Source organism: Fimicolochytrium jonesii, assembly GCF_025526975.1.
Source record: "Fimicolochytrium jonesii strain JEL569 chromosome Unknown EV422scaffold_16, whole genome shotgun sequence".
Classification (NCBI taxonomy): Eukaryota; Fungi; Chytridiomycota; class Chytridiomycetes; order Spizellomycetales; family Powellomycetaceae; genus Fimicolochytrium; species Fimicolochytrium jonesii.
In genome coordinates, this window is record NW_026515683.1 from 120,634 (window position 1) to 136,941 (window position 16,308).

Genomic DNA, 16,308 nt, shown 5'->3' on the forward strand with positions numbered 1-16,308 from the left:
AGAACGCAGATTTGGAGGATCAACGAGGAGTTAAGGGTGCGGCGGAGGAGTAGCGGGGCTCTTTGAGAGCAGCGCGTTCGACTCGTTCCTCTCCGGGCACTCCCCTTCCCTTCAACGCGAACGGGATCTACTTCTCTTCACTTTCGACGCACGCCAATCTCATCAGTGTCTCAATCATATCGGAAGAGCATCCGCCCAGCTCGTGATAGGCTTTCAGTTCAAGTTAGCCGGGATGTCTCTTCTCATCCTCCCGCTGGGCAACGTATGCATTGCGTCGTTCGCTCATCGAACTCATTTCTCGCAGGCACACTTCGGATATTGAACTCTGAAGCGCACTGGCAGTTTGCTGCAGAAGGACTCGTCGACGGATTCACGCAGACGAGACGCTATGATCTGACCAGTCTCGTCAAGTACGAGCGACGCTTCCGAGAAGGACGAGACTGACTTGTCTTCAACAACGCCCTTTGGCACTGGCCCTATGGAAACTGGCCCTACCTCACTAACTCGCCCCTGTGGTCCTGGCCCTATGGTACCCACCAACTAACCCTTTGGCAAACTGGTCCTTTGGCTCACTTGCCCTTGGCTCACTTGCCTTTGGCAAAACATGCCCTTTGGCTCATCTTTGGCCACTTGCCCTTGGGCATTCGCCCTTTGGCTCTGGTTCTTTGGTAGTACTAGCAACACATTCGATCTCAGCGTCGGCAACGAAGCCATTACCGATGCGAAGTAATAATCTTGATATTTTCGACAGAAGCAAAACTCCCCGGTGATCAAAGCGACCATATAAGGCGACCATATACCACAGCATGTAGCTCGTCGGCGATCCTCATCGTGTCGCATGATGGGAGGGTTTGGGTTGGATATCAAGGGCGGGTGGATGGGATATTGGAACCCGGATGGATATTCATGGACGCGATGGGCCCAGACCATTGTAGCCTCGTTTGGCGCACCTTTAGTACAGTAGAATGGATTTGAGCACTTGGAAGGCATCAAAGGAATGTGAATAAATACTCTTTCCGAGTGTACTACTGTACAATTCATGGATGTATCCGGCCTGAATAATATGCGGTTTAGCGCGAGTCTCTGTCGTGAATCGTACTTGTTTGCGACGGGGGAATGATATGTACGCATGCATGATTGTGCTCCATCGTTAACCGACCTACAGTATATCGCTAGACTGAACTATCTAGTTGTGGGATTCTGAGCTTTCCTACTCACGCCTAAAAACGATGAGATGCACGAGGATGTTTTTTTTTCTTTGAAAAAGAATGAGCATTCTCTATATATCTACGTACATGTTTGTTGGAAAGCCCAAGTATTGACCAGACGAAAATTGACCCAGGTCGACAATCTTCCTCATCTTCCGTCCTCCCAGCTACAGCTAAGCTCCTCCCGTCCTCCCTCTTTACTAGCTACATCTACGGCGTCCGGACGTGGACCCTGGAAAACATATCAGACCCCACTCGGGCCAATAACCAGGGAGACGGGCGATGATGGCTGGTGGGATCACAGACAGTCTTGCCTGGTTCCTGCGAGTCGAGTCCCACCCAGAGGTCAAATGAGATATGCCCACCGGGAACAGTCGGGAAGGGAGGAAACCGTGGTATCTGTGCTGGGTCGGTGGTATTTCCAGTATCGAGATGTGCGGTGTTGCCTTTCGCAACGCCCTGATTATCTCCCCTCTCCACCGCCTACATCATCCCTCCCCTTCGCCTCCCCCCTCCTAAATCCATCCAAATCCTCCACCCAAATCGCATCCAACCGCTCACTACCCCCACTCACACCTCCCGCACCGCCCGGTCCACCTCCGCCAAACACCACCTCGGGGGTATTCACATGCTTCAACAGCACCTCCAACGTTTCCTCCTTCAATCCAAATTGGCGGGCGAGGGCTGCATTGGAGAGTTCTGCGGGGTGCACTGTTCGACGCATCCTGAGGAGCATGGTGAGGGTGGAGGTTGGGAGACGGCCGGTAGGTTCCGGGGTTGTTGACGGCATGGTGGGATTGATTTCGCGGGTTTCGTAGAGTGACGCATGGGAAGCGCTGTCCTGCTGGGCATTGAGCTGCCGTTTGTTGAGGATGGTGAGCATTTCGTTGTCTTTGCGGAACTCCCGTTTGGGAACTGAGCTCAGATCGAAGGCCATCTTCTGGTAGTGTTCCAGGAGCCGTTTATGTTCTTCCCTTGGGTCTTCCACAGGGGTCCCGTTTCCATCAGACTCCTGGGCCTGCTGGGCCTGCGGTGCCACACCTCCAGGATGCAAGGCATCCTGCAGAGGCACTGCTCCTGCTGTTGTGGGATGTGCTGAAGCTGATGTCGGCGTCGGGTGGATGTGGGCGGGTCCGGTTGCCAACGGAGTTCCGGCGGCCGTGGGAGGCCGTGTTGGGAAGCGGCGGACTGTTTTGGAGGTCTGGCTGCCCATAGCTGGAGTTTTCCTTATCGGGGGTGTGTGTGTCGGTTTCTTTGCTGCTGTCTTTTCGAGAGCGTTTGATGTCGCCGCACCTCCGAGTCTGCCCATCCTCATTTTCCAGGATTGAACTGAAAGTTCGCACCGAGACACCACCACACGCTATCCACTATCTTCAGCAAAGCAGGTCTTATCGCCGCAATGAAAGCGTCGTCACCCGTCACCGCAGGCCTAAAGAGGGAGACCCCGACATCGCCCGCCTCGCCTTCAGAAACCGCCGACGTCCAACGTATGCGATTTGGTTGCAGACTGGAGTCGACGGCATTTTGACTTACAGACCGTCACCATTCACATTTTCACCAGCAAAGAAACTCAAACTCGAAGATGACCATCCCGTTGAGTCAACCACGTCTTCCACCAGCAACCCCGACCGACAACCATATTCTTCACGTGGAGGACGGGGGCGAGGAGGAGGCGGACGTGGTGGGCATGGTCACTCCGGACATAATGCGGGGCGTCCTGTTCTCAAACGCACGATGAAGGCTGGGGCGGACCCGCAGATTGCGGCGCTTTTTGAGAACGTTACGGGGATTTTGGATGATATGGTAGGTGGGCACGCCAGGTTCTAGATGGCTCCGGTTGGCGAATGATTACAGTGGGCGGAAGGGGTGAAGGAAGCTAATGATACCGTTTTGCTCGTGCATCCAGTACGATAGGAGGGAACGAATCATTAAGACTTCGAGGGACATCACGATCGGAAGCAAGCGAATGATTTTCTTACTCCATCGGTAATCTTTTCCGGAAGATGCTCCCCACTTCATCATTTCCTCTATCTCATCACGGCCGCTTCTCTGTGACCTACCATAGAATAACAACAACCGCAGACACAGCATCCCTCTTCACCGAAGCCCACGCCAAGCTAGCCGACCTCCAACATCTTTTCGCCATAGTCCTTCCCGATCTCCACGGTCCGGACTTCTGGAAACACCACCGCGCAATCCAACCCGGCCTCGAAGAGTTCATCGAAGCCGTCTCGTTCCTCTGGTTTCTCGAGAAGGGGAGACTCGTCACAAAGGAAGAGGTGCAGGAGTGCGTTGGGATTGGGCAGGGCGATGCGAATGTGGAAGGTGGTGCAGCGACGGAGACGATCGGTGACAAGGAGAAGAGGGTTCTGGTCACAAATGAAGACTATGTGATGGGTTTGGGGGATCTGACGGGCGAGTTGATGCGGCATTGCATCAATTTGATCACGAGAGGCGACCATGTGGGTGCTCAGACAATTTGCACGTTTATGAGGAACTTTGCGGCCGGTGAGAATCTTAGGGGACATCGACTTGGGGCGTGAAATGCGACACTTACGACCCGTGTTCAAATCTGACTGCCCTTCATGCTCCTTCCATCACATTCTCATGCTCCTTGTTTCGCCGCTCACCAGAGTACGAGGCGATCTCAGCCGACTTCTCACCAGCCCGCAAAAAGGTCCCTGCCATGGTTGCCAGTCTCCGCAAAGTGGAAAATGGTATGTCTTTTCGAAACTCATGCTACACATAAATCCATCGGCCACTCAACATGACCGCGTCCCACCCAACTACAGCATGCTACACAGTGAAAGTCCGCGGGGCGGAATACCCACCCGATCGTCTGGCCGAGTTTCTCATGTCTCTCGACCACTCCGGCGCTCGTGACGAGTGATCAGTGATGAATCACATTGTGGCATGCTGTACGGTACATATCAGCAACGCAACCAATAATTTGCGCAGATATCAACCCCCTACCTCCACTATCTGGCGGAGATGAGCTCACGGAGGTGCGAAATTCATCTGCAACTGTCTACTAAACGTAAAACGGCGCATCTTTTCATTTTGGGCATCTTTTTTTGGGAAAAGCCTTTAGCATAGCAAACACGGCGTCTAGTCGTCCCTAGGCAGTATTATGTACACCGCCGAAGCCATCGTTGTCGAGCCTGGCGCCTTTCCGAACGTTTGTGTACATAGCTTGCATAGGGGGAATCATATGAAGATAGTGTTTTCACCTGAGGCGAGAAAACTGGTCTTGGGGGGCGCAAAGCCAAGAGGGGAGAGTGAACACGTCAACGACTCCACGGCCGCCATGACTTCACGCGTTGGCGAGCGGCTCAAGAACTGCACTCGCCTTACAAAACAAACGACCAAGGCTATTGCATTCTGTTCCCACGACTAATACCCTACACCCGAAACTATTTTAGAGGTCCATAATGTCCTCAGGGTAAAGTTTCGCCGCGCCAGGGACAATGCAACCAGATCTCCAGTTATGCAACAATATCACTCACTTTCCCATCCTTCCTTTAGCTGGTCAAACAACACCAACAACGGCTGGGGAAGCAGCAGTCGCGGACACGAAGAGTTCAACGAGCGGCTGCTGGAGCGGCAGAATGATGATGCGTTGCACTCGCTGCATGGGAAGATCTCGGCTTTGAAGAATGTAATGTCGGGAATTCTATGCGGGGCTGGTTTTTGGAGAATGGGGAGAGGTTGACTGCTGGACGTTGGGCGGCGGCGATAGAGAAGCGCTTGGCCGCTTTCCACCATTCACCGCAAAGGCTATGGTCTGATATGGGCATGGAGTGTTGACACCAATGATCATCTGCAGGTTACGATAGATATGCATGATGATGTGAATACGCAGAACGAGTGAGTAGAGGTTGTTGGGCGTTGGACCAACATCTTCACTTGAAACTGACATCAGTTTGTATTTCAGATTGTTGAGCAAGATGGTAGGCTGCCAAGAACCCGCTGGCATCCAAACAGTGCATATTGACCTCATCGTATCGACGTACATCTCTTACATCTCACATAGGGCATGAACTTCGATAATGCGAAAGACCAGCTCAGCGGCAGCATGCGCCGGCTCAAACTGATGATCAACACCAAGCACGGGAAAAACACATGGACGATCGTCGGCGTCATCCTTGTGTTGTGCTTTCTTGTGTGGTTATGGTCTAAACGATCATGAAAAGAAAGGGACTCGAACATTGGGAACGTTGCCTTGCGTTGGGATAGGTGTCATGAACGGAGAGGGTCAGTCGCCCCGCCCCTTTTTTGGAGTACGATTCTCCGAACCTGTCGTATTGTCGTCTCGGTCCGCTGTTCTACGTTGACCTCGAAGACTCGTTATGGTCTGCATACTTTACATCGGCTTCGCTCGCAACCACCCAACTCCAGCATCCCAAGGTCATCGTCCCCGCAATCGACACGATACCCACCACCATGCCCTTCGCCACGCTCGGCATATTGGCCAGTGGGGTGCCACCTGCTAACGACACTTTCCCGGGTTCCTCTCCGAGTAAGGAGGGATGTGACGTTTATAGAAGTCGCACAAAGTTGAGGAAATCCTCCCTCCCGCGACTACACATGAAAGGGCCTCCATAGCGACTTCGGGTCAGGCGGACTGTGGATTGGCGGAAGGGGACAAGGCCGGTTGTGGGGCTCGATTTCTCGTCGCATTGTGGCGACAGACTAATATGGGATGGGAAGCAGGGAGGGTGTCGTTGGGGGACATTCAGCGGCGGATGATTCCAGCACATGAAGTTGGAGCCGAACTACCCTGAAGACCGCCGTTTATTTTGCACAAACCCCTCTTGTAATGTAGACCATCTGCTGTGCGAATTGATCTGTCGTTCCTGTCGACGGTTCCAATCCTCCGTAAATCCATCTGTGCGCCGTATCATTAAGCGATAAGCGATGGTCCAAGCCGATGTAGTTTGGATTTTGGATAAGCGCACGTAGACGTCAGGGATCACTGTTTTTGTCTCCACACGCTCACATTATCCATACACGAACAAAGCGGTTCGCTCAATGGCCGCGGAAGGATCCCTGGTGGCTGCAAGAGACCATATCCCCGCATAATCTGCACGTCCTTGAGCAAGATGCCAAAAGCCACATAAATGATGAAACAACGCCCGAGACAAGGCTGTCGTCCATAGTCATTGAAAAAAACCGCACGGAAAACCGGTAAAGGCGGACCGAGGCCGCATCATAAGAAAAACCAAAAAAACGAAATAGCGAAGACGAGAGAAGATAAAGAAATCGAACAAAACGTCGTGTGCGATCGTTCTCATTCGATAGAAGCGAAGAATAAAGCACACGGCGGACGTGCAGACGACGAAATATGGTAGGTTCACGCACGAGGCCGCATCAACAAATGCAAGGACCAGAAATACAAGACAACAACGACGACGACAACTCAACAACCAAAAGACAACAGAGGAGCGCAAAAGTGACTTGACAAGAGAGAACAACGAAGCCGACACGACCCAACCATCAAGTAAGTGCAGATGGATAGGGCCGGTCGTTTCCAATTTCTATTCAGGTAACTTTTTCAGAAAAAAGTAATGAAAGCGCAGAAACAAATGCAGAAGGCAGGCCGACACGAGACTAAGGATGAGTTTTCTAACTTGACTACAGTGGTATATGCCCCGTAGGGAGTGCCGAGGTTGTTTGTTATCATGGTATTGACGGATATCTCGGAAGGGAGTGACGATGATGGTGATGGAGTTGTGAAGCTTAAGGGGCAGCCGGTGCCACCCGTGGGGTCGCTGAACGGTACCCACCGGTACGCCCGTTGGTCCCCCGAGGTCGGTAATTGGGCTTGAAATTGGAGGGGTGTCCTTGGTACCCGCTGGGTCCGTACCAGCCCGGGTACATGTATCTTGTGTAGGGATCTACGGAGTTGGGCACGACTGGTCTGTCCCCCGGCAGGACCCAGTTGTGGCGTGCCTTCTTCTCCGCGGCTTGCTTGCGGTTTTGAAGATCTTGTTGTTCGTCCTTCGCTTTCCGAACGGATGCGAGTGACGTGGCGACTTGTTGCTGGGACTCGACGACCAATGCCTGCGCATGGTCGTGTTCGGCCTGTGCCTTCAGGAGTAAGGCGAGGGCCTCTTCAACCTTCCTCTTTGTCTGTTGGGCACGCTCGACGTCGGCGGCCAACCTACCGATGCTCTCCAGAGCAACCATTCCGGTCTCCTGCACAGAGGGGACCACCGGTGCTATCTCCGTTAAAAGGATGGGATTTGCCGTGATGATGGGCTGCGGCATCTCCTTCGAGGTGATCGAATACGAGACTTGGACTCCCGTGGCGCGGTCGGGCGGGTTTCCGGAACGTCGTGCGGCCGGAACAGCTGGGCAGGCCTTCGATGATCCCGCTCGAGTCGGCACGACCGACGAGCTCTGCTGGGCTGATTTTAAAATTGCCCGCGGTGCCGGCGGGGCTTGGCAAGGTGGTGCTGCTATTGGGCTTGGCTTAGGAACCGCAGTAGACGGCGCAACGGGTCGCGAGGTCGGAACCAGGATGGCTGAGACAACGGGGGCGACGGGAACCGCGGCGCTGACCAGCTTAGCGGCCTTTTCGGCCGCAACCTCCGCATGGCGACGCGCCAAATCTTCAGCGGAGATCTTCGCTATCTCTTCGGCCCGCTTGTCTACGAATCGTAGCATTTTTTCTCGAATCTGCTTGATTCGGGCATCCTGAAAGCTGGGAGGGCCGGGAGAAGGGCGGCTGATAGCCGCTCCAGTCTGCGACTTGCCCCCCGACCCACCGCGAAGACTTTGTACTTGTTGGGGTGGGACAAAGGCCGAACGCCAAGCTTCCAGATCTTTATCAATAGGAGTGGTCTTTGCAAAAGCGTTGTTCCGGGCAGGCGGCGCGCTGGCGACCTTGCGGTCCTCCAGACGGAGACCATTGACCCCGGGCTCAAACACCGGCACGACGGCGAAGTCCATGGGCGTGTCGTCCAGAAAGTCCGGCGACTGTCTGATCGACGCGGCGGGCTCCGTCACCGATTCCTTGGCTGCGTCTTTGACAGGGGAGGCGGCGCGCACAACGGGGCGGTTTTCATGGTCTTCCGCCTCGCTGGCGACGACCGGCGCGGGATCGGCCGAGGGAGCAGGAGAGGGGGCGTCCTTGGGCGTGGTGGCCCGCAAAGAAGAAAACTTTTTCCTTGTGCCACCAAGCTTGACGGCGCTCGGAGCTCCTTGCACATCTGTTGAGAAAAGGGAACAAGAAAGATGTGTGAGTTGATGCTAAAGTCAGACAAGGAGCGATAGCGCGATGGGTAGCGGGTAAGACGAGGATTGGATGATTGACTGCTTACCTTTGCTCGCACAGAATTTGCTAGGCTGCTTGGCAGCGGGCTTCTCGGCCCTAAAATCGTTGTTCAAATTTTTCAAATAACGACGCATTTTGGTGATATTTGTCGTGGAAGTAGGCGAGTGTCGTGAGGTGGAAGTAGGCGAGTGTCGTGAGGTGGAAGTAGGCGAGTGTCGTGAGGTGGAAGCAGGCGAGTGTCGTGAGGTGGAAGTAGGCGAGTGTCGTGAGGTGGAAGTAGACGAGGTCGAAGTGCTGCAATAGCTATACTCTCGATATGCGGGAATATCAAGAATAGAGAGAAAAACAACCCCGGGGGATGCCGGTCGGGAGTGCTCTTTATACTCCTAGAGGGGGCCGAGGGCGCTATGCCGTCGCGAGAGAGGAAATTTGGAAAACGCCTCCCTTTCGAGGTGCGCCCCTTCACTGCACCAACAAAGATTGCGCAATCGCCCAGTTTTTTTCCTCTCGTTGCTATGCTGTACAGCCGTACGTCACTCGATGAATACGATGTTGGGGCTGATTTGGCCAAATCGTTGTGCAGTACCCCGGAGAATTGCTGGTTTGCTCAGCCCATGCACCTCCAGGATAGGTAGAGAGACGGTGCGCAAGAACTGGATCGGGTCCGTGAACGAGCGCCTCGCTGAACAGGCAGTAGTTGCGTGATGCCAAGACCTCTTTTTTCTCGATGACACCGAGAGGATTCGAAATTGCCGTAGACACCCGTAGTATTGTTCGGATGAGCCCTGACTCGGGATCCTCTGTCGTGAGCCTCTCTTCTGGAACGTTTCCTGTTATCGCTGGCCCGCCAGCGCCCGCTGTCGAAGTCGTGCTTTTTAGAACGCGCTTGTCTTACAATAAGAGCGTTCGCCGTCAGACGTCAGTCGAGAGCGCTCGAATTGGAATAATCGGGGGGTGTTCTGTGTCGTGTGCGTAGAAGTTATGCGTAATGCCACCGCCTTTGTTCTCGAAGCTTTGGCCCTGTCAATGGTGTCTAATACGCCGTTTCCAAGATGCGTCCCTCTGGGCTCGTGAATGCTTTTCCGTCAACCCCTAGTTTCCAACACGATAACGCCCCCCTTTTTCCCCTCCAAAAACACAGCTGTTAGTGAATTTGGGTTCCTGCGCAATAAGGTTGTTGCGAGCCAGCCAACCAGACGCCGTCGTTTTTATCCCTATGATTTGTCGAGTCGAGAATCTAGAATCCCCTTTTTCGCTTAACGATATCCGATAATTCGAAGTCGATGATGCAACTTCCTTATCCGTCAATGGACCCAATCCACCGGAAATTCCGCAGCCTTCTTCGTTCGTAATCTCTATAGTTGGGAACTGGCTTCGTCAGCGACAGGAAGTGCATATGGAGTTGGGTAAAGAGTTCCAACAGTACCAGAGAGTGCCGAATTGAGACTCAGACGGTGGGGTCCCAGTGTTGCCGGGCCGGTTCTCGTTGTCTGCGAGCACAGTAAGCTATTTTTGATATACGCTGGAGTTGCTGGGAATGGGGGAAAGTATCTGGGACGGCTGGAAACTTGCTCAAGTCAGCAAGCACCGTACGAGGAATGGGAATCCGACCTTTTGTACTTTGTGCTGTATTGTACTTTTCGTTCGGAACACCAACAAAATATTAGAGTTGAGTTTGCTCCACCGCTTTTGCACGAGCTTTGGGGTGGGGAAGTCGAACAATACCTGTGTTATTGTCGTCTCAAGCCACCGCAGACCCACGGTTGGACGAATTTAAGCTCAAACCCAAAGTCACGACGGGAATGTGTACGTTGATTCCGTGCACCGTGAGGGCCGAGTATATGGTCGGCGGGGCGGCAAGAAAAGTGAGGTTGAGCGGGGCTGTGCAACGTTGACAGAAGACGGCAGATGTGAGCTCCCTGTCAACGGGGTGTAAAAAAGAACGCCGGACCACCAAAGGACGAGAGAGGTCTACGGCGGAAGGGAGGCCTGGGCGAGACGGGAGGAAGATATGGCCTAGTGTATGGGGGGGCAGCTGCTGGTTCAAGAAGTTGGATTGGATTGTGTTCTAAGTCGATGTTCCCACGGGCTGCTGAAGCGCCTTGTTTCTGCAGTTTCGTCTGAGTGCATCTGACAGCACATGGCACAAATAGAACGGGGGGCGAGGGGGGAAATCTCCGATAGTGGCTTTCCCGTTATGACTGTACATATGACAGCGTGGCGTCCCTCTCTCGCACAGCTCATACAGAGGTCGCAGCAGCAAACTCCAGGGCCCTCCGCTTTCTAGTATCAGCTGCATGCACCAGGTCTGCGGCGACCGCCCTCGGGATCGTACAGTACTGTAGGGTTTGTTGCGCACGGAGAGCACGCGGGGATGAGCAAAACAAGAATCCTGATGCTTTTGAAAAGGCCCATTGATATGCGCGACAACTCACACAAGTGCAACGCTTCCTGTTTAAGAATCCAACCGCTGGAATGGTCCTGTACAGGACAGGCATCCAGGCGTCGAAACGGCAATCCGCCGTGCATGGGGCTTCTCAGCACTTTCTCTCGTACCTCCTCCTAGCAAGCGCACAGTCTGTAAACTACGTACGTTCAGTATGTACATGTCCAGTATGCATGTGTATGATAGATACAGAATGACACGGGTGATGGATCGATGAAAGCGGAGTCGCGCGCGTCATGTCGACCTCCAAGTTCCAACTGAGGCTTTCCCATTGTGACCGGCGGGAAGCATCAGCGGCACACGCTGACTGCTACGTGCATGGTCACATACTGCTGCTACACATACATACCCTCCCTGATACTGTACTCTTTCCTCTGAGATGAGTGGAAAGCAAAATCTCTCCCCCCGGCTGCCTCGCTCAAATAGCACTCGCAACCTCCCCCCACCGCTCCTACCTCCCACTCCCTCCACCGCCAATGAAACATCAAACGCTTTGGCGGGAAGTCAAAGTGTTTCAGGTGACACGCAGCAGCAGCAGCAAAATGAGGTGACCGGGTAGGTACGTGAGGCGGGCTCGCAATGGAGATTAGGTAGTCGCGGTTGCAGTAACGCTCACACGTTTCTTTCAGGCCCTCATCACCTCTTCGCGGGAGATCAGCATCATCACAGCGGCAGTTGGATGACCGATATGGCGACGAGTTCACAAATGCAACACCGTCCGTTCCCGAAATCTCCGTGACCCGAGCACGGTCCGAGTCGTCGCATTCCATGGCGCTCTCGAAAGATCGCCGACAGACGAGCAAAACGCGTGGGATGGATCCACTGGCAGCTCACCTGGATGGCAGTAGCGGTGGCGGCGGTAGCGGATCCTCGCCATTCGCAACACCCGATCCGTCGTCAGAGGATGAGGCTGATGCTGGGGATTCTGGGGCTGGGAAACATGCAAGGAAGAGCATGCATACGGCACATAGCACTGGAGTCGACCGGACGTTGGCGCCTGGGAAAACAAAGAGCAAGAAGTCATTCTTTCAAAGGTTCAAGAAAGATAAGAAGGCAGATGGCGGACAGTTGGATAGCGCGCTGTCGTTGATGGATTTCGATTTCATGTCGCTGGATGATCTCGAGTCGGAGAAGAACAAACATGCCAGACAGCCTGTGAAAGTGAAGGCGAATAGGAAGCCGAAGAAGGAGTTTGAGCAGCTCACGCGGGTGGAGGTGTTGGGAGGCGATACCATGACACTCATGGACGACGATGCATCGGGAAACCGCGCCATCTTTTCAGCGGTAGATGTAGATGCAGAGATCAAAGGGCCAGTCTGGGCATTACGCTTCAGCGATTGCGGCAAATACCTCGCCGCAGCTGGCGAAGACGGTCTCCTGCGTGTTTGGATCCTAACCGCAGCAAGATCTTCTCGCCATCACGCCCCAGCCACAGCCTCCACCGCCGGAACAGGCGCCGACCTCGACTCCTCTCTCGACGAAGACACACACAACTCCAGTCTTCGAACCACATTCACCCACTCCGCAACTCTTAACCCAACGCCCACCGCCCCACGTCGCATCTTCGAAGAACGGCCTCGCCGCGTCTACAAAGGTCACACGGCCGCCATCCTCGACATCGCATGGTCGCGCAACGGGTTCCTCGCCACTGCCTCCATGGACAAGACCGTGCGCATATGGCATATCGACCGAGAGGAATGTCTGTGCTGCCTCATGCACGATGGGTGCGTCACTAGCGTCCGGTTCCATCCCACTGATGACCGGTACGTGTTATCCGGATCGCTGGATACGCGGATCAGGATCTGGTCGTTGGAGGAGAAACGTGTCATGGCATGGAACGAGACGCCGAATAGGACGTTTATAACTGCTGTGTCGTTCACGCGAGATGGCACACTTTGTGCGGCTGGCACATCCACGGGGGACTGTATCTTCTACGAAACGGATGGATTGAAATACAACACCCAGATCGAAGTCAAGTCCTCAAAGGACAGAAATTCGAAAAAGAAGATCACGGGAATCGAACCTTGCCCGCACCCCTGGGGCGGCGAAGAGGGGCTCCTTGTAACATCCAACGACTCCCGCATCCGGCTCTACCACGTCCGCGACAAGAGTCTTCGGCGGAAATACAAAGGCTTCGAATGCCGCGCGTCGCAGATCAAGGCTGCCTTCTCAGACGATGGCCGGTTCATCATCGCCGGGTCAGAGGACCGGAACGTATACTTGTGGAACCTCCTCCCCCCCGCGGCGTGGCCCTACCTCCCAACCGGTCAAACAAACAGTCATTCACAACACAGTAACAGCAGCAACACACCGACCACAAGCACGACAACAGCACCCACGCCAACAGACCCACCCCACCCCTCAGGCCGTCTCGCAGGCCTCATGCACTGGCAAACAGATATCGGCCGCTCGGCATCCTGGGAACGGTTCCCTGCGGGTACCGAGGCCGTCACGTGCGCTATGTTTGCACCGAAGGCTACACGGGACATCGTCTACGGTGTGGTTGATACACTCTCACCTGCATCATCCCATCCGGATACGACACCCACACCATCTTCGCCCCCACCGCAACATCAACACCAACACCCCAATGCCCGCGCAGCGGCTATCGCAGATTTCCTCGACTACTCAACCGAAAACACCGTCATCGCCGCCGCTGACATGAGTGGCCGGATACGGATATTCGAAAACAGACATGATCCTTCTGCGTCCGCGCACACCCGGACACATCACGGATCGCTGTCAAGACCTCAGTCGACGATCATCCCGCCGGTGATACGCGTGCGGTCGCCCGAGGAGGAGGAGGAGGAAGGGGGGGAGATGGGGTTGTGGGATTTGGGGAGTGACGGGACGGATGAGGAGTTTGGACGGTGGGGGCATGGGAGGGAGGGGAGTGGGGCTTCTAGTCGGTCTGAAGGGTGATTCGAGAGGTGCCGGGGACGGCATCTCAGAGGAGGGTATGTAACATGATAACTTGATTATTGCACGACCTTGTAATACATAATGCAAGACGAAAGACAGATTTGGAGCGGAAAATGGTATATATATATCCAAAAGCTGGGAAACGTGTCCCGAACGTGAAGCCGTGCTCTAAGCTAGGGTGCCGATCTATCGGAAGGGCTCAGAAAGCCATACACAAAGTCGAGTCAACCGGTCCTCTACCACCACACCTCACTGTTCCAAAACATACTCTACATCCGGCACCCTCACCCCCTTCTTCCTCCCCCTCATCTCCGCAATCATCGCGTTATTGAACCCAACAGCGTTATCAAGGTACAAATGGTGCCCCGCGCCAGCGATGCGCGCGATACGCGTGGGCACCTTCATGTGTTCCGCGGCGGCAACGGCAAAGCGGTAGTCCATCCAGTCGTGTGACCCGTCTAATCAAATCATAAAGAGTAGTTAGTCCAATCTGGATGAAGGGACAATCAATGAGATGAACCGAAGAGAGGAGTGGCTGACGTACATAAGAACACGGTAGGCATCTTGAGCTTGGCCAGCCGGTCGTGCAGGGGTATACGTGCGTAAGCGCCGGGGAGGAGGAGGCGGGAGAGGGCGAATTCGCCGCTGCCGGGTTGCGCGGAGATGTGGAAGATGTAGTCGCGGAAATCTTTTGCGTCTGTTTCGTCTAGGTAGGAGAACCTGATCGTTGAGGGTTGTTTTAGTACCATAAATCGACCAAGAATGGTGATGGATTCGCGAAGCTACCCACCTCCTGTCGGTGTAACCCTTGACGAGACCGGGTCCCCACGGCCCAGCGCTCCGGATGACCGTCATAGGGGTAAGGTTCCACGTCCACATCGCCGTGAACAGCTTCGGCAACAACCCTCTCCTTGAGCGAATATCCACCTCCGGCCGCTGCCCCACTCCCGCCGGCGAGACCAGTATCAGCTTCTCCACATACTGCGGGTACTTCAGCGCATACGCCGTGGACAGGTATCCACCTAACGAATGACCCATGAGCGTCATCTGGTCAATGGAGTTGGCTTTGCGCCATTGCTCGAGGGAGTCGATGAAGAAGGTTTCGGCGTCGGCAACGATTTGCTCGTCGGTTGCGTTGCGGGGGAGTTTGGGGAAGGGCGGGCGGGAGCTGTTGGCCATCCCGAGCCAGTCGATGGCGTAGATGCGCCAGCCGGGGACTTGGCTTAGACCTGCGAAGTTCTGCGAAACGGGGAGAAATCAGTATATACACACGGCGTTGAATCTGCCAAGCGTCTAGTGGACTCACCCTGTAGAAGAACCCCAACCCCGCACCATACCCATGCGCCATAACCAACACCTTCTTCTTCGGCCCCGTCCGTCCTACCTCCTCAACGGGCGCAACATCCTGCTCCAGATGCACCATCTCCTCATTCCCAGACCCATGGCTCATCTCCCTCCGCAGAATACCAGGCCGAGAGGTTTCCTTCAACGACTCATCCGTCCGATCAATCACAAACGTGTTGATCATCTGCCCCGGCTGGTCTAGCGCTACTAACCCGACCCGAGCGATGACACGCTCGTGGTGATTTGGCGATGATGAGGCGGGAGAGTGATGCTCTGCTGATGCGACGTCCGGGAACGACCCTGTATCGCCTGCATTCTTTACTGAATGCGATTCCGCTGACGCTGCAGTTGCTTCTGCAGGTGACGCCGCGCCGGCCCCCGGCACCGTCGGCTTAAAGTACTGGAACCGCGACAACAGCCTGTTCTCCGCGGCCTGCGCTAGCGTCACTGAGGTCGGGGTCCATGTGAACAGCGACCAGTTGCGCGAGGTCTCCGCAGCGGCCGGTTGGACGAACGGGACGTCTGCCATTTTCAAACGCCGTGAAAGTCGTCGTCGGAGGAAGCCTAGACGTTGCGGACTGAAGAATGGGACGCGGGTGGGTGGAGGGGCTGTGGAGGGGTTTTCTGCTATGCGTGGGTCTGCGCCTTTGGGAAGAGCTGAGCGGAGTGGGAGGCTGGGCCTTCGACGCAGGATATCGCGAGCGGTGGTTGTGGGGTTGCGTCGGGATGCACTTACGACAACGCGGGAGGCTGCTTTGGGCGACGACACGGTTGCGAGTTTATTTGGGGAACTGTGGGAATGGCGAGGAAAGGACGACGGGCTGAGTGAGGAGCGACGGCTGGTGGTCCATGTTGCTCGGTTATATACGTGGGAGTGAGTCGGCGGTAGGGGACCCATTGCGGAAGCGGCTGGTTGGCGGTGGAACTCCTCCATCGAATCCCACGGCGGAATTCGAAATCGCAGCGCTGAGCGACAGGGGCCTCACGATGACCTCACGCCCCCAGCCCGCGGCAAATCCCAACGCGTTACAATCAGACACGTAGACCCACCCCCCAACCCCTCTACACGTTGCGATCCTTGCAAACGCCATCAGAACGAGATACGTGGA

At 54.9% G+C, this 16,308-nt stretch overlaps 6 protein-coding genes across 6 annotated transcripts; 4 read left to right on the forward strand and 2 right to left on the reverse strand.

Annotated features, from left to right (window-relative positions):
• Window positions 1-1,060: 1,060 nt before the first annotated feature.
• EV422DRAFT_533476 (uncharacterized protein) lies at window positions 1,061-2,490 on the forward strand. Its single transcript, XM_053070598.1, has one exon. It carries the CDS (start codon window positions 1,235-1,237, stop codon window positions 2,024-2,026), a length of 792 nt encoding a protein of 263 aa, XP_052924420.1. The 5' UTR covers window positions 1,061-1,234; the 3' UTR covers window positions 2,027-2,490.
• EV422DRAFT_97002 (Translin) lies at window positions 2,318-4,179 on the forward strand. The gene is made up of 6 exons (XM_053074549.1): window positions 2,318-2,695; window positions 2,770-3,011; window positions 3,115-3,194; window positions 3,274-3,716; window positions 3,842-3,925; window positions 4,001-4,179. The coding sequence occupies exons 1-6, from the start codon at window positions 2,608-2,610 to the stop codon at window positions 4,096-4,098; spliced, it is 1,035 nt and encodes a 344-aa protein (XP_052924421.1). The 5' UTR covers window positions 2,318-2,607; the 3' UTR covers window positions 4,099-4,179.
• A 460-nt stretch (window positions 4,180-4,639) lies between these two features.
• EV422DRAFT_568535 (uncharacterized protein) lies at window positions 4,640-5,397 on the forward strand (the record flags this gene model as incomplete). Its single annotated transcript, XM_053072657.1, has 5 exons — window positions 4,640-4,650; window positions 4,734-4,866; window positions 5,035-5,075; window positions 5,143-5,158; window positions 5,242-5,397. The coding sequence occupies 5 exons, from the start codon at window positions 4,640-4,642 to the stop codon at window positions 5,395-5,397; spliced, it is 357 nt and encodes a 118-aa protein (XP_052924422.1).
• A 1,550-nt stretch (window positions 5,398-6,947) lies between these two features.
• EV422DRAFT_568536 (uncharacterized protein) lies at window positions 6,948-8,621 on the reverse strand (the record flags this gene model as incomplete). Its single annotated transcript, XM_053072658.1, has 2 exons — window positions 6,948-8,422; window positions 8,534-8,621. 2 exons carry the CDS (start codon window positions 8,619-8,621, stop codon window positions 6,948-6,950), a joined length of 1,563 nt encoding a protein of 520 aa, XP_052924423.1.
• A 2,691-nt stretch (window positions 8,622-11,312) lies between these two features.
• On the forward strand, window positions 11,313-13,855 carry EV422DRAFT_620880 (WD40-repeat-containing domain protein; the record flags this gene model as incomplete). Its single annotated transcript, XM_053074117.1, has 2 exons — window positions 11,313-11,488; window positions 11,563-13,855. The coding sequence occupies 2 exons, from the start codon at window positions 11,313-11,315 to the stop codon at window positions 13,853-13,855; spliced, it is 2,469 nt and encodes an 822-aa protein (XP_052924424.1).
• EV422DRAFT_533507 (Alpha/Beta hydrolase protein) lies at window positions 13,828-16,206 on the reverse strand. The gene is made up of 4 exons (XM_053070599.1): window positions 15,162-16,206; window positions 14,646-15,094; window positions 14,400-14,575; window positions 13,828-14,313 (listed from the first exon to the last, which is right to left on the reverse strand). The coding sequence occupies exons 1-4, from the start codon at window positions 16,131-16,133 to the stop codon at window positions 14,105-14,107; spliced, it is 1,806 nt and encodes a 601-aa protein (XP_052924425.1). The 5' UTR covers window positions 16,134-16,206; the 3' UTR covers window positions 13,828-14,104.
• Window positions 16,207-16,308: the final 102 nt, after the last annotated feature.

What these genes read in the sequence shown, in the direction of transcription:
- EV422DRAFT_533476 (XM_053070598.1), top strand. Translation starts at nt 1,235, where the DNA reads ATGCACGAGGATGTTTTTTTTTCTTTGAAAAAGAATGAGCATTCTCTA.
- EV422DRAFT_97002 (XM_053074549.1), top strand. Translation starts at nt 2,608, where the DNA reads ATGAAAGCGTCGTCACCCGTCACCGCAGGCCTAAAGAGGGAGACCCCG. An exon ending in ATGATTTTCTTACTCCATCG is followed by an intron (nt 3,195 to 3,273) that starts GTAATCTTTTCC and finishes GACCTACCATAG; the next exon opens with AATAACAACAACCGCAGACA. An exon ending in TCTCCGCAAAGTGGAAAATG is followed by an intron (nt 3,926 to 4,000) that starts GTATGTCTTTTC and finishes ACCCAACTACAG; the next exon opens with CATGCTACACAGTGAAAGTC.
- EV422DRAFT_533507 (XM_053070599.1), bottom strand. Translation starts at nt 16,133, where the DNA reads ATGGAGGAGTTCCACCGCCAACCAGCCGCTTCCGCAATGGGTCCCCTA. An exon ending in GGTTGGGGTTCTTCTACAGG is followed by an intron (nt 15,095 to 15,161) that starts GTGAGTCCACTA and finishes CCCGTTTCGCAG; the next exon opens with AACTTCGCAGGTCTAAGCCA. An exon ending in AAGGGTTACACCGACAGGAG is followed by an intron (nt 14,576 to 14,645) that starts GTGGGTAGCTTC and finishes CTCAACGATCAG; the next exon opens with GTTCTCCTACCTAGACGAAA.